The following is a 16,204-nucleotide window of genomic DNA, read 5'->3' as shown; positions in this document are numbered from 1 at the left end:
CCCAAAAATGTGGGAAAACGATCATACAAAAATACAAAATTATGCCAAGCACACCAATTATTTGTTCTCATATTCTTTACAAAGCATCTCACACCACGCATTTGGAATATTATGTCATTTCAAGTGGGTCGGCAGAATAATGTGTCCAACTGTCGTGGATTAAGTAGGACCGCAGTGCATCGGATTCTCTGCAAGCAAAAAGAACCCATCCATTCACTGGGAACATCTCCAAATAAATCTAACATATACACGTAGATATTCTCAACTTGCGGTTAAATCTCGTGGGCGCCAGTGCAAAGTTTTTGTTTGCAGAAGATCAGGATCGACTGAAGGTTTTTATTAATTATAATAAAAACAATGGGCAGAACGTATAACTTCACAACTACGGAAATGTGGATCCTGTGGGACCTAATTGAGGGAACGGGATATGCTCCTCTCACACTTGCGCGCCTCACGTGCACATCCACCGTGCATTGGGAACATCTACTGTAAATTATTATTTGTAAATACGGAAGCAGATCCGGTCTCCTAATGGAGTATCATCGAGTTGGGCTCGGAGGGAGACGAGGATATCAGCCCAGCCCCAGTTCGGTGGATAGTTGGATACACTTGGAAGTTGGACCTGATCTAGTTCAGGGTGTCATTGAATCATCGACTCCCTGATTACCCGGCCCAATAAGCATGTTTAAGGTTCCAAATGTTGGGCTCAGGAAAAAGTAGGGTAAGGAAGGGAAATGTAGGAAATTTATACAAGGTTTTTAAAGGTTTCTTTATTTTTTTCCTCCTTTCCCTACTTTTTCCTTCAAACCAAACATTACCTTATGGTTCGTTTGGTTGTCGAAAAAGGATGGGATGAGAAGGGAATTTTTTTCTCAATCCTGTCACCTATGCTTGTTATCCTGCCAAATTTGTTTCCCAATGTTTAGTTGTTGAGAAAATTTTACAAGAATGTTGGGTCCATCCCAATTTGATAAATCTATGCATTCTCTATTTCTACATCACAAGACTTGTTTTGGAGACGACATGGCACAATAGTATTTGAACATTGAAACATGTGATGTTGACATGGCACAATTAAAAATTCCTATGTAGCAAATATTAGGGGTGACCAAGAAGAACCGAAAAACCCGACCAAAATCGAATTGAAAAAATGGTTAATTGAACTAGTCGGTTCGATTTCAGTTTGATATTTTTAAAAACCTACTAAGACCGGTTCAGTTCCGGTTAACCTATTTAAAAAACCGGCGGTTAATCGAACTGACCAGTATATGTTAATAAATAATAATATATTATATATATAATATAATATTTTTAAAAATTAAAAAATCAAAATCCCTAAGACCCTAAGCGCACCTTTCCGGCTTTCCCCTTTCTTTCCCTCTCTCTCTCTCTCTCTCTCTCGACTCTCGTCTTGCCTCTTGGACTCTCACTCTCACAGTCTCACTCTCTCGAAGTCAAACTAAGAACTTCAGAAGTCAGAATCACCAATGGCCGTCGGCGATGGCGCTCCGCCAACGAAGCCTCTGTCCGACGAGTGTGTTCTAGACTTCCGGTGAGTGTTTTGTACTTCCCTATTTTGTGAATCTGTGTTCTCCTTTCTCTCTCATAACCTAATATTCTTCTTCTTCTCCCCAGTGGTCAAACTTATCGACGGCAACGAGCAAGCCTTTGAAATCCGACCAACGGTGTCTCACTATCTCTCTCTCAATGAGTGACAGTATCTCTCATCAGATAAGTGAGTCAACACTCAATAGATCTGAGATCTCTCTGAGTCTCCATCTCTCTCGCTCTCAGAGTCTCAGTTACAGACTTACAATCTCACTCATCTCTCACTCTCAGACTCAATTGTTGATCTCTCATTCTTAGTTGCAGTCTCTCTATCTTAGTCTCTCAAATATCACTCGACAAAGTGTCAGCAACTTTAGAAACTCAGTCTCTTCTCTCTCGACACCAAGTCAGTAAGTCACCAACCAGCATTCGGAAAATCGACAACCAATCCGACAGTCCGGCACTGTCAAATATCACTGTTCCTATTTTAGGTAATTTTTTTTAGTATTTTTACAATGTTTTTTGTATTCCTTCGAAGAATGAATGAATGTTTTTGTTTTAGTATTTTTAGATGTTTTTGTTTTAATTGATGTCATGTGTATGTCTATAAATCATTGTATGGATAATTCATATTTTATGGTTAATTTGGATTAAACCAATGTATTTTTTTTTTATTTTATGGAGAGTTCAGATTAAATCTTGAACGAATGAATGAATTTAGAAATTTAGTATATTTTTCTCACTCCACCTCTTTTAGGGTTTTTTTTATATTTTTAGAATGAGTGTTGGCTTAAATCATTGCCTAACTTTTCAGATTTTGTGGAGAACTTGGATTTTTGGCTTAAATCATTCATTCAAAATGCCTTAAGCTGCTTTTGACTTAACAAAAATGCCCTAAGCTACTAAGCATTGATGTTATCCCATGATGGGTGCTTAAAATCAGGACTTTCTTTTGTTCCCTTTCCATGTATATCTTTTTTTCTATTTCATATTTTTTAAGGCTATGTTAGATTTGAATGTTTATTTTTTTAATTACACATGTATTTTTTTTATTTATTAGATATATGTCAAGTACGGGTGATAACAATACAATGCCAGAGAGTAATCCTGCACCTTCAAGTAATGCTTGTAATTCATCTCACCCAACTAGTTCAGAGATTGATTCAAAAGTTTATACCACTTCATCTAGAAAAAAAAAATCTTAGGTGTGGGATCATTTTACTAAACTTGATTGTAAGGACAAAAGTGAACAAAGGGCAAAGTGTAATTATTATGGTAAATACCTAGCTTGCCCATCTTCAAGTGGTACTAGTTTCTTAAGTAATCACTTTCCTAGGTGTAAACAATATCCCCTTAATAATGTAGACAAGCGGCAAAAGATTTTGGAAGTTTCATTTCAAAGTTCTAAAGAGGGGAGCACCACACCATCACTTGTGCCTTACAAGTTTGATCAAGATGAATGTAGAAAGGAACTTTCTAAGATGATTATTGTAGATGAATTACCTTTTAAGTATGTGGAACGATAGGGTTTCATGGCTTTTGTGGTAAGATGCAACTAAGGTTTGTAGTTCCTTCACGTCACACAGTAGCTAGAGATTGTTATAGTCTTTATGTGGATGAGAAGAAAATGTTGAAACATTTTTTTGAAAAACCATCGTCAAGGGTTTGCCAAACTATAGACACGTGGACATCATCTCAAAACCTTAGTTACATGTGTCTTACTGCTCATTTCATTGATGATGAGTGGAAATTGCACAAAAAAAATTAAATTTTTGTCCAATTTCTGGTCATTCAAGAGAGATAATTGGCAAGGCCATTGAGAGGTGTTTACTTGATTGGGGCATTGAGAGAGTGTTCACTGTAATAGTGGACAATGCAAATTCAAATGATGTAGGGATTCAATATATGAAAAAAAAAACTTAATAATTGGAAGGGAAGTGTCTTAAAAAGTGAGTTCTTATACATGAGATGTGGTGCACATATTTTGAGCTTAATTGTCAAAGAATGGTTGTTAGAGGTAAATGATTCTATTTTCAAGATTCATTATATAGTGAAATATGTGAGATCTTCACCAGCAATGTTGCAAAAATTTAAGGATTGTGTGGAGAAAGAAAAGATACTGAGTAAGGGTCTTATTTGCCTAGATGTTGAAACTAGGTGAAACTCTACTTAATGCTGGAAGGCATGCGTCGGGTAGGTCTTTCCCACTTCGGCTTTTTCGCTCATATATTTGCTTCGGGTTACTGATGTTGTATTTCACCGTAGGTCCCGAGGCGAAAAAGATAGACAACCACAAGCTCTTCCACCAGATGAAGAGGAAGAAGTGCGTGGCAAAGAAGGCATGCGTCGGGTCCCCGCAAGCTTCAGCCAAACCTCGACTTTCGCAGACTTCTGCTTCGGGGCCCGAGGTGGCAGTCGTGCCCGTCATTGACTTGGAGGAGGGGGTTGTACCTAAGGGGCCCGAGGTGATGGTGGAACCTGCCGTTAAGCCCATCGAGCCTGTTGCCGAGCCCACCCGACTTGTTAGAGAAAGCATTGTCGAGGCTAACGCCGCTGTTGCTGGGGCTCATCCTGTCGATGCTGCCGTCGAGACCTCCAAGAGTTCCACTCATGATGTGGAGATGACGGCTTCCAGCTCGGAGGGTCAGGGGAGCCAAACCGTCCTGAACCCCCAATGCAGCTTGAAGAAGAGTGAGCTGGCTGCATAATCGGGGGAGGTCTGCGAGTGGGCTGAACTCACTCCTGGTCAGCTCGGCGCCCGAGCTGCCACTCATACTATGGTGGTGAGTCCCCCTTATTTATTTATTTATTTTTGTGGTCTCCTTCTTACTCGGTTCTCCTTTTTGCAGGTGAACTCCGCCATTCGCGCCTTGACCCTCCAATTAGAGCGACATTTGAGGCAGGCTCTGAAGGCTGAGGAATCATCTCGCGCAGCCTATACTAAGTTGACGGCAGCTCGTTGTCAGGTTCACCGCTTGGAGAGCAATGCCTCGGCTCAAAAGAGTTTCATCGAGGTGTTAATGTCAGAGAAGGGAGAGCTGGCTCGAGATAAAGATAAGTTGAGGGCCGAAGTGAACGGTCTCAAGGTCAGTCAGGAGGCCTTAGGGCTCGAGGTGAGCAGCCTCAAGGCTGAGAGGGATGCTCTGAGGCTCGAGGTACAAGGCCTCAAGGAAGCGAAAGGAAAACTGGAGCACGAAGTGGGGTACCTCCAAGAGGATATAAGGGAGAACATTGCAATCTTCGAAGGTGCTCTTGAGGAGGCCAAGACCCAGGCTGTCATTGACTATGTCAACTCTTCGAGATTCGACAATGTGATGACGGAGGCATATCATAAGGGTTTCAAGCTCAGTCGGTGGATGATCAGGCACCTCTACCCCGAGTTGGACACGAGTGCAATTACTACTTCACGGATTACTGACGACATCGTGCGTCAGTCAAAAGACGACCCCGATTCTAAGGATGAAGGTCCCAAAGATGGAGCAGAGGATGCCAGTCCAGACATTATCTCCGAGGGTGTCCCTAATAGAGGCGGCAAGCCCCCGAAGTAGTTTGCCCTTTATATTTGTAGCTTAATATTTTCCCTTTCTGAAATGTGAATGTACTATCCTGAGCCTTTGAGCTCAGGTAAAACTCTTGTACCTGAACTCTCTTTTTAATGAAATACAGTTTCTTTCGAGTATCTCTAATTGCAAAAATACTTCTAAGTGTGAGTGGACTCCAAGCTGGTCAATATAATGTAAAGGTTACCCGAGCTGTCATGCCACCGAGCTGGCGGTAAGGGTAACTAAGTGAAGTTGTGTTACTTCGGGTCGCGCGGGTTACATCGGACTATCGAGTTGCCGAGTTGAGTAAGAACAGCAAAGGTATAGACACCGTAGGGTTTATACCCGAGCTGTCTTTCCCTTAAGGGTTAGAGATAACCAGGTTTTTGTCAGTTTGCCATGCCAAAGTGGCAGCTAGGGCTTTCTTGTGACTCTTAGGCGTAAGAAGGGACTCGTAGTCTGCTCTTGGATTTCACCCAGGCCAAAGTGGCAACTGGGGTCTTCTTGTGACCCTTAGGCTTAGGGAGGGACCCATAGTCCACTCTTCTTACCCTTACTTTCGTCGGTGCCAAAGAGACAGCTGGGTCTTATGTGCCGAGGTCATGTTAGTTCGGTATTCTGGCCCTTAGGCTTAGGGAGTGGCTCGTGGCCTACTCGATTCTTACAGATAATATTGTCTTACGTTGACAATATTCCATGCTCGAGGTACTTGTTTCCCTTCGAGGGTCTCGAGCTCGTATGTTCCTTCCTCGAGCACTCGTTTCACTCGGTAAGGACCTTCCTAGTTGGACCCGAGCTTACCAGTGCCGGGCTCAGGCACCATAACTTTACGAAGGGCCAGGTCGCCAACGCGGAGGTTTCGCCTCTTGACCCTGGCGTTATAGTATCGGGATACTCTCTACTGGTAGGCTGCGGTCCTAATGTACGCGAGGTCCCTTACTTCGTTAAGTAGGTCGAGGTTAGTACGTAGCTCGTCTTCGTTTGTTTGATCATTGTATGCTTCTAGGCGCAACGTAGGTACTTCGATCTCTGCGGGGATCACTGCTTCGGTGCCGTAGGTGAGATTGAAGGGTGTTTCTCCCGTAGCGGTCTTCTCCGTGGTCCGGTAGGCCCATAGGACACTGGGTAGTTCATCTGCCCACAATCCTTTAGCTCAGTCCAGCTGTGCCTTTAGTCCGCAGAGGATGGCTCTGTTCGTGACTTCTGCCCGACTGTTTGCTTGAGGGTGCGTGACTGAGGTAAAGTTCTGTTGGATTCCCATGTCTCGGCACTAGTCTTGAAATTTGATGTCCTCGAACTGTTTGCCGTTGTCGGAAATCAATACCCAAGGTAATCTGAAGCGGCATACGATGTTCTTCCAAAAGAAGTTTTGGACATTTCAGACTGTTATCGTTACGAGGGGTTCAACTTCTACCCATTTGGTAAAATAGTCCATTGCTACCACTAAGAACTTCCTTCCACTCGTTGCTGGTGAGAATGGCCCGAGTAGATCGATGCCCCACTATGCAAAGGGCCACGGACTGGTGAGATATTTGAGGTCGACAGCGGGTTGGTGGTAAATATTGGCATGTCTCTGGCATTTGTCACATTTTCTAACGAGTTCAATGGCATCCGCCTTCATTATTGGCCAAATATACCCTTGTTGAAGTGCTTTCTGGGCAAGGGCCTTGCCCCTCAAGTGTCCGCCGCACAGACCCTCATGAGTGTCGTGGAGTACGAGCTCAGCTTCGATAGGTAGCAAGCAACACAAGTAGGGGAGCGTGTAGGATTTCCTATACAGCCGCTCGTCTATCATGACGTATTTAGTTGTTTGGCGCTGCACCCTTCTGGCTGCATTGCGATCTGCAGGGAGGGTCCCGTGTAACAAGAAGCTTATGAGTGGGTCAATCCAGCTCGGCTCTGCTTGAACGACGGGAGCGACCTCCTCTACCCCCCCCCCCCCCCCGAGAATGCTAGGCTAAGACAGGTCCTCTATGTACACGGTTCTCATGGTGATGTCACTAGTGATGGCTAACTTGGACAGGGCATCGGCCACAGCGTTCTCCGACTTAGGGATCTGTCTGATGAAGTGTGACTGGAAGTTTAACAGGGCCTCTATGACTTTGGCTAAGTAGGCGACCATGGTCGGCTCACGAGCTTCATACTTGCCCGTGACCTGGTTGACCACGAGCTGGGAGTCGCTACAGATAATAATGTGCTTGGCTTTTACTTCTCTGGCTAAGGCCAGCCCGGCTATCAACGCCTCGTATTTTGCTTCGTTGTTAGATGCCTTGAACTCGAAGCGTAGCGCGTACTCCAGTTTCATGCCGCTTGGGCCGTGCAGAACTATTCCGACACCGCTGCCCTATTGGTTCGAGGAGCCATCTACGTGAAGGATCCAGGGCTCTTCATCCCAGCTCGCGGTTGGCCGAGCTAGGAGAGGTGCCACACTGGCTGCTACTTCACGGGGTTCAGACTTGATCGACCCGGGAGCTTCGGGATCACCCGAGATGGGAGCCTTGCGCTCAACCTTCCTGGGAACTTCGGAGATGAATGTGCATTCGGCTATGAAATCTGCTAAGGCTTGGGCCTTAATGGCAGTTCGCGGCTTGTATTCTAGGTTGTACTCACTGAGCTCAACGGCCCACTTCGTCAACTGACCGGAGACCTCGGGCTTAAGTAGTACTTGCCTCAGAGGTTTGTCGGTAAGGACGATAACCATATGAGCTTGGAAGTATGGGCGGAGCTTCCGAGCTGCAATTATCAATGCGTATGCTAGCCTTTCCATCTCCAGGTATCTCATTTATGCTCCCTGCAATACTTACTAACATAATAGATGGGTCGTTGGACCCGATATACTTCCTTTATTAGTACCGAACCGACCACCTCGCCGCTCGTTGAGAGGTAGAGTTCTAAAACATCACCCTCATCGGGTCGGGTTAAAGTCGACACACTAGTAAGGTATTCCTTGAGCTCGTCGAACGCGAACTGGCAATCTTGGGTCCATTCGAACCCTTTGCTCTTTATTGCCTTAAAGAACGGCAAACAGCAGTCCGCCGATTTAGACATGAAGTGGCTTTGGGCAGCTATGCGGCCATTCAACCTCTGAACCTCCTTCAGCTTCCGGGGTGGTCTCATGTCTAAGATGGCCTTAACCTTATCCAGGTTGGCTTCAATGTCGTGTCGGTTAACGATGTATCCTAGGAACTTACTCGAGGTTACACCGAACACACACTTGTTTGGATTCAATCTCATATTAAACTTACGCAAAATTTCAAAAACAGAATGCAGGTCTTGTATTAATTCATGTGAGAATTGAGTTTTGGCGACCATGTCGTCTACATAGCATTCTACTTTTCTGCCGATTAACGACGCAAACAACTTAGTTACAAGCCTTTGAAAGGTTGCCCCTGCGTTTTTCAACCCAAAGGGCATAACCTTGTAATAGTATAGGCCGAACTCCGTGATGAAGGCAGTCTTTTCTTCGTCTGCCGGGTCCATCTTGATCTAGTTATAGCCCGAATAGGCGCCCAAGAAACTTAGCAACTCATGCCCTGAGGTCGTGTCCACCAAACAACCGATTCCGGGGAGCGGGAAGCAGTCTTTCAGGCAAGCCCGGTTCAGGTTGGTGTAGTCGACGCACATGCGCTATTTACCGTTGGCCTTCTTTACCAGGACGGAGTTGGCTACCCAGCTCGGGTATTGAACTTATCTTATGAAGTCTGTTGGGAATTTCATAGCCAAGTGGTAAGTGGAGACCACCGCCCGTAGGACATGGGTGATCGGCTATCCTATTATGGCATTGTAGGGGGAGGGGGTCGCTACCACCAGGAAGTTGTGTTCGAATCTGACCACACAAGGCCATGTGCCGATCTCTATAAGTACTGTTATTTTCCCAAGGGGCCGGACTTCTTCTCCGTTGAAGCCTACCAAAGGAGTGTCTGCAGGCTTTAGGTCGCTTCTCTGCAACTGGAGTTGTTCAGACACAGCTTTGAAGAGTATGTCGGCCGAGCTGCCTGAGTCGACGAGTATGTGCCTGACCTCGAAGTCGTTGATTCTCAGCTTTATTACGAGCGCGTCATCGTGGGGGTAATGGACCCCTCGCACGTCGTCTTCTGTGACATAAATTGGCTCTTCCGTTCTCTGTTGCTTTGGGGGGTTCTGCTCTTCCCGGGTGACCTCACGAACCGACGTCTGAGCTACCGCGGAAGTGCAACCTGCAACGATTGAACCTCCCACTATCATGTGGATGGTCCCCCAAACTGGCCTCTCCTCTAGAGGCTGCCTCTATGGTTGTTCGGCTGGCTTGCTGCTGGACTCGGGAGCATCTTTACCGTGCTCCCCTTGCCGACCTATTATTTTGTACAAAGTTTCTCAAATATCTGCGACGGATGAGCTCCTCTATCTCGTTGCGGAGGTTTTTACAACTCTTGGTACCGTGGTCGTGGTCTTTGTGAAAACTGTAATACAAACTCTTATTTCTTTCGTTGGTATTCCCCCTCAGACAGGGTGGCCACTTCACATACGGGGCGTCCTTGATCGCCATCAGGATTTTGGCCCGCTTTGCGTTCAATGGGGTATAATCAGCTCGGTCCGGTGCAGGAGCTCGGAACAATTGACCCGGCTTTGCACCCTGAGCTGTTTCCTTTTTTCTTCGGGTGTCCTCTTGACTGGAAGGCTCTCCTTCTCTCTTTCTTTTTTCGGGTGCACCCTCGCCCTTCTAGTTTATTTCCTCTTCAGTGGCTATGAACTTATCCGCAAGCTTTAGAAACTCGGTTATGGTCGCGGGTTGGTTGACGACCATGTGCCACTTGAACTCATTGTGCTTCACGCCCTTCTTGGCTGCTGCAAGGCGTATGGCGGGGTCCAGGCGCGGTATCTGCATACAAGCGTCGTTGAACCGCTTGATATAGCTTCGGATGGACTCTCCCTCTCTTTGTGCTACGTTGATGATGCTTTCTTCAGTTTGCGGGCACCATTTGCTGGTGACAAAGTGGGACGTGAAGGCTTGTGCGAACTGCGCCCAACTTCTTATCAACCCGGGTGCCAAGTTCCGGTACCACATGTGGGCTGCTCCCCTGAAAGTAGTGGAGAAGGCCACGCACATGCATGACTCACTAGCTCGCGCCAGGTGCATCTGTGACTGAAAGGCATCTACATGATCATTCGGGTCGAACGGCCCGTCATACTTGTCAAGAGGGGGGAGCTTGAAATCCTGGGGCATCGGGACTGCCAAGAGTTCGGAAGACAAGGGGGATGGAACCGAGAGTAGGGGAGCCTTGGCTTCGGTCAAGCCTACCTCTTCTTTGCCCATGAGCTCGGGCAAATCGCGGGTGACAGATCAGCGAGCTTGGCAGTAGCGTCTCTGCTTCTTGATGGGCTCGGCATTCGTGCTACTCACCTCCGCGCTGTCTAGAATGGTTTGCACCGGGAGTAGCCCGGTCTGCTGGTGATGGCTAAAGACAGAAGGGGCCTGCTTGGAGTCTTTTGCCAGGATCTTGAACCGGTTTTCAAGGATCAGGGTTCCAAACTTCGACTGTCGAGGCAAAGTATACCTGCCGAACCAGGGTCCTCCCGACCTGTTCGCCCGCGATGAGATCGGGGTAGCCAGTTTCTCCCGTCTGCCATGGAGGGAGGCATGGTTTTTGGGAGATTCTGGGGGGCCTCTCCTCGGTCGGAGTGCTCGCTCTGGTGGTGAGATTTGGCTTGCTGCGAGGCTAGGCGCTGAGGCGGGAGTTGAGGCTGCTGAAGCTTAGGTTGGGGCAGTTGGGGGAACTGCTGCTGATACTGGTACTGGGAGACCTAGTGCAGTACGTGTTGTTGATAGAGCTGAAGTTGTTGGAACTGTTGCATTTGAGCCTGCATGGCCCTCATGCACTGCATCAGGTCCTCCAGCTGGTTCAGGCTGGCCGTTGGGAGCACGACCGAAGGTTCGATGAACGTCGTTCTGATTGTAGCAGGGAGTGGGGCGATGATGGGTGCCATTGTGAGGGGCACATTCAACTTGGGGATTTCGTCCACTGAGAGGGGGACGGTGAACTGTCCGATACGACAGTAGGAAGCTGGGGTTGTTCCCTTGAGTTATCCATTTATGTGCTTCGTCCGACTTTTCTAGAGGAAGCCATGAGTGTTGGATTGTTTCAAGGAAGAAAAAGGAACTGAAAGAGTTTAGAGAGAAAGGCTTTTTGAAGCGTTTCCCACAGACGGCGCCAAATGATGTAGCACAATCCGGTCACTCCTTGCTAGCGCTCGCGTGGCTTTTGAGATGTACTAATGCTCCAACGCTTAAGTTAGTACTGTGTGCAAGAAGCTGAAAGAGAATGAACACTAAGAGTGCAGGTTGCGCTAGTCATTCAAGATACCTTGTTCCTTGAGGATGAGTTCCTTATAGCTGAATTCCATTTGCTCCAGGCCCTCTGACTTCTGATAGGGCAGGTATAACCGCCACTGTCAGTTTGCCACAGCCGTTACAGGCAGTGCTGAGGTGGCACGCGCGGGGCCGTCGTGTAGGGTACGTGCCTGTTAGGTGTGGGACGCCATTCTAAAGGTGGCAGGCGCGGCGAGGGGACATGCCTGAAATTCGCAGGTTTGTCAAGTACGACAGTTGGGCAGGAAGCCCTCCTATGGTATACCGAACTATTCTCCTGTGAATTGCCCTAAGCTGGGTCGTCCCGTGAGTGACGGGCTGCCTGCAGCCGGTTATGCCAAGCTAGCCGACCCGAGGTCTTTGTGCCTTGGGGCGTCCGAAGAAGAATCGATCGTTCTTGCTTGGGAGTGGCCCGAGGTCCATTGGGAGGAGCTCGGGTCTCGAAAGGGGTCAGGGGACCCCGAACTCAGGACCCCCGAAGTGCCTTAACCCCGAGGAGGAGGTGTGGGCAAGGCGGCTTTCGGCGAGTAGTTTACCTGCCGAGTTGCCGTGCTGAACTCAATGGGACTTCCCCACCGAATTGTGCTCACATCCGTTGTGCTATCACGCTGAGTCAGAAATCATGTGAGATCATTGTAGGATTTACTTTACCGATTGTCAAAGCATTACCACTTGCAGATTCTGAAGTTAAGCTTCCAATATATATATATATTCAATGTTGAAGGTGAAAGAAGCGGTTAAACAATCATTTAACAACAAGAAAATCGAATATAGCCCGATCATGCAAGTTATTGATAAAAGATGGAAAAAACAAATAGGTCACAAGCTTCATGCAACAAGTTATTATTTTAACCCATTATTTCACTATCACCCAAAGTCAACGGCAAAATCCCCAATCATCATGTTAGGTGTTGTTGATGTGCTTGAAAAGTTATGTAGAGAAGAAGGAACAGAGAGAAATGTCAACAAAGAGCTTTCAATGTTAGAGTGTGGTTTGGGTGATTTTGGAAGGCCATATGCATTGACTGCTATCAAGAGAATGGATGCAAGTAATGGTTAATACCTTTGACCTATTTGTTATTTTATATTTCAATATTTATTTTATATTATTAGTTCAAGTGCTTAAATTGATTAAATTTTGTTTTATTGTTTGAAGGTGAATGGTGAATGAGGTTTGGTTGTCACACTCCAACTCTTAGAGAAGTTGCTATGAAGGTTTTTAGCCAAACTTGTAGATCTTCTGGATGTGTGCGTAATTGGAGTGTTTTTGAACATGTACACACAAAGAGAATAAACATGTTAGAGCACCAAAGGCTCAATGACCTTGTGTATATCCACTATAACCTCCGCTTGAAGAATAGGTATTAATTTAGTCTTTCACCTTCTTATTCGTTCTATTTTAATATTTATTAATTATTGATTTGTTCACAATTAGGCTAGAGCTTATTGGCCTATGATTATTTGATTGTAACTTGTAGGAAGAAGATGAAAGACTATGATCCCATTAAGGTGGAACATGTTGACATCACAGGAGAATTAGGTAGTGGATGATGTTGAAGAGCCTCCATTGCTTGATAAAGATGAATTAGAAAATAGGTTCAAGGGGAATGGTGCAACAACTCCAATCACGGAGGTGTTAAAAATATCAAAGAAAAAAAGTTTTAGGGAAGAAAGTAAATGAGTAATTGGGTAACTTGAGATTGAGTTTTTGGGTTTGAAAAATTGTGGTTGGTATTGCACTCTAAGCTTTTTTTTCTTCATTGTATAGATGATGATGATGATTAAGATTTTCTTCTTGAGCCATTGGGAGATACGCAAGTTAATGAAAATGACCCAAATGAAGTTGAAGATGATAAAACACAGCCGAGTGATGAAGATGAAACCCAATTATGATAGCAATCATGGTCATTGTGAGATTGTGCTGTTATGAACTTTTTACTCTTTGTGTTTTCTTGGGAGTTTGGACTTTGGGTTATAGATTATGTAGTTAAGAACAATTTTTCACTTTTACGTTTTACCTTTTATTGATCTAAGAACTTTGATTGTCTATGGGCTTATGACAGCCATGGAGCTTGTTTGATTTTTTTTAATTTTTATAGAATATGATTTTTTTTTCTTTTTAGGATAAGAAATTACAGGTTTATGAGGTTATGGCAGCCATGAGAGATTGATGCTTGCATGCTCAAAGTTCAACATTTGAACTTCATCTTTAAAGGTATGAATTTCACCCCACTTTTATTTTAGTTGATGATTGATGAATGCATAAATTAGGAAGATAATTGGTAATTTGATATGTCAAGTAGTGAATGTTTGATGGTTAATGATTTATGATTGCATAATATAGAAAGATTAAGTTTGTTTGTTTGAAAACTTAATTTTCATCTTTGATTTTTCTTCTTCTCTCCACTTTTTTAGGTGATGATTGATGATTTAATGACTTAAAAAGATTATTGATATTCAAATAGTTAATGTTAGACGGTTTTCAATTTTTTGAAAATTTTTGCATTTTTATGCATTTTTTGATATATATATATATTTATTTTTTTTAATATTAGGCATTTTTATAAGTTTTAAGATATTGCAGACATTTATTTAGCTATTTATAAATTTATATTATCTTTTAGATATTTATACAGATTTTATTCATGTATATGTACATATATATGCATATATATAATTTTTAATATTTTAACTATGACATCACCATATTGAACCGTTTGACCCACCTGATCGAACCAGTGTCCCGCGACCCGGTAGGAAACCGGGTTGACCTCTGGGTTGGTTTTAAAAACATTGATTTGAAGCTCCAGATTTTAATTGTTTATTTATAAAAATATTAAAAATTATAATTTGTGGTCAAAAAAGGGATTTTGTGTGAAAACAACAGGGCAAGGTGTTGTGACACATAGATCTTGAAAAGTTATCCAAAACAAAAAATGATCATCTTAATTAGACATTGGCAAAGTTATGGCCTTTGATAGTTCGTACATACATTAAGTGTGTAACTCGTGATTCAATGTCTGGGTCAAACGGGTTAACAGTTGAACCACCCGGGTCATACAGTTTTTTACCAAATCAACAATTTTTTGTCCGAAGTACAGATTTCAATAGAATGGGACCCAAAATTCAGACAATGTAATGGTTCAAACAGTTTAACCAGCCAGATCAACGATGGGTTGAAAACACTACTTGATTTATTAATAACTTTCCTTCATCTTTTTATTTCTTTCTTATTTTATATCGACCAAGCATGGGCTAAGTGTACATATTATTTGTAAATAGATCCTATCTAAACCATAGGTTAAAATAATGTACTCCGGTTAGGGGAGTTCATGGTTCAGTTAATTGAACTGCGGGTTTTTTAACTGAACCAATCAGTTTGGTTTTTTAAAAAGCCAAACCGAAACCGAACCAATGTAAGCAATTTTGTCGGTTAACTACAGTGAGGTTTTTCAGTTTTTATATTATAATTTTACACTCAAAATTAAGAAGAAAAAGTAAAAAAAAAAAAAATAACTTTTTATCCACTGCAACCATTACTTCATACCTCTGACATGAAGTTTTACCATTATGTTGTGTAAAGGAAAAAAACAATAACTTAATTGCATATCGTGTTTAATGCCCATACCTGAAGTCTGCACTTTGTAGATTAGTGGAGCATTAAAGGGCTAGCAGAGCGCTGGAGGGCTGAGGGCCTGTTGAGTTTGCAGATCTGGTGTCTGTTATTCCTTCAGACGGCAAACTAGCAGAAATAGAACAGTGGAAGGCTGAGGCTAACAGGGAGGAAACTAGGAAAGGGGAGGACGCCACCAGTGTCACACCAGACATTGGATGACAGAGTGTTGAAGGGTAGAGGCTACACTACTGAGGAAAGGAACTTACGTAGAGAGTAGAGAGTGGTGGGAGATTGAGATTGGGAATTGGGAGGGAGGAAAAGAACTTACGTAAGTATGGCTTCATTTTTCAAAATTGAGTTGGGATTTGGGAAAGCCAAAAGGCATGCTAAGTGTAGATGATCGACTTGATTCGTGATTTTGGAAAGAGAGAAACTTTAAAATATTGCAACTGTAAAAAGTAAGACTTAGAATATTGAATTGACAAGCCAAAAGACGTGATGAGCGGGCAATTGGTTGACATGATTCTCGATTTTGGAACAGAAATAATATTTTAAACTTTAAAATATTGAAATTGTAAAAAGTTAGACTTACAATATTATATTATATAATATATACCGGACGGTTCAGTTAACTGTCGATTTTAAGGTTAACCAAAAACCAAATTGTTGCTTCGGTTTTTTAGAAAAACCAAACCAAAATCGAACCGATCGGTACTTTGTTTGGTTTTCAACTTTTGATGAACACCCCTAACTCCGGTTTGACTTTGCTATTAGATCATTTGTTCATTTGGTCTTGAACCGTTATATTGCAAAAAACCAAATTGTTGCTTCGGTTTTTTGGTTTTTCAACTTTTGGTGAGCACCCCTAACTCCGGTTTGACTTTGCAAAGCAAGCATGTGGTGGCCATAAATATATGAAATGAAAGTGGCCCTAGCCATGTTTTGAAAATCGGAATAGATGGTTGAACGGTTTGGCCCGAAAATCAATTAGGTCATTGGCTCATTTGGTCTTGAACTGTTATATTGCAAAAAAACCATTGAAATTGTTATAGAACCGTTGACTCGAACAATTTAACCACTAGATCGTTTGACCTGATTGTCAGTTTTCGAGTTGCTTCCAAACTAATTCTATTTTTATTTATTTTAAAATAA

General features: G+C 43.6%; 1 protein-coding gene across 8 annotated transcripts; it reads left to right on the top strand.

Moving 5' to 3' along the window:
- Positions 1–1,315: 1,315 nt before the first annotated feature.
- On the top strand, positions 1,316–15,537 carry LOC148855102 (uncharacterized). 8 transcript variants are annotated; one of them, XR_016113200.1, is made up of 7 exons: positions 1,350–1,552; positions 1,636–1,735; positions 1,873–2,039; positions 12,593–12,797; positions 12,915–12,976; positions 13,205–13,651; positions 15,085–15,537. XR_016113200.1 is itself a non-coding variant. In XM_088985813.1 (5 exons), the coding sequence occupies exons 4-5, from the start codon at positions 4,326–4,328 to the stop codon at positions 5,094–5,096; spliced, it is 705 nt and encodes a 234-aa protein (XP_088841939.1). In that variant the 5' UTR covers positions 1,352–1,552; positions 1,636–1,735; positions 1,867–2,039; positions 3,814–4,325; the 3' UTR covers positions 5,097–5,227. The 8 variants fall into 8 exon arrangements, 2 of the variants coding, with proteins under 2 accessions (XP_088841938.1, XP_088841939.1); XR_016113201.1 differs by lacking the exon at positions 15,085–15,537 and adding an exon at positions 12,345–12,485 and having other exon boundaries at positions 1,352–1,552; positions 1,867–2,039; positions 13,205–13,568; XR_016113202.1 differs by lacking the exon at positions 15,085–15,537 and adding an exon at positions 12,345–12,485 and having other exon boundaries at positions 1,360–1,552; positions 13,205–13,568.
- Positions 15,538–16,204: the final 667 nt, after the last annotated feature.

Source organism: Nelumbo lutea, chromosome 4, assembly GCF_056320005.1.
Source record: "Nelumbo lutea isolate HS-2025 chromosome 4, American lotus-T2T, whole genome shotgun sequence".
Classification (NCBI taxonomy): Eukaryota; Viridiplantae; Streptophyta; class Magnoliopsida; order Proteales; family Nelumbonaceae; genus Nelumbo; species Nelumbo lutea.
Note: the sequence above shows the minus strand (reverse complement) of the source record. Positions and strands in the feature narration are given on the sequence as shown.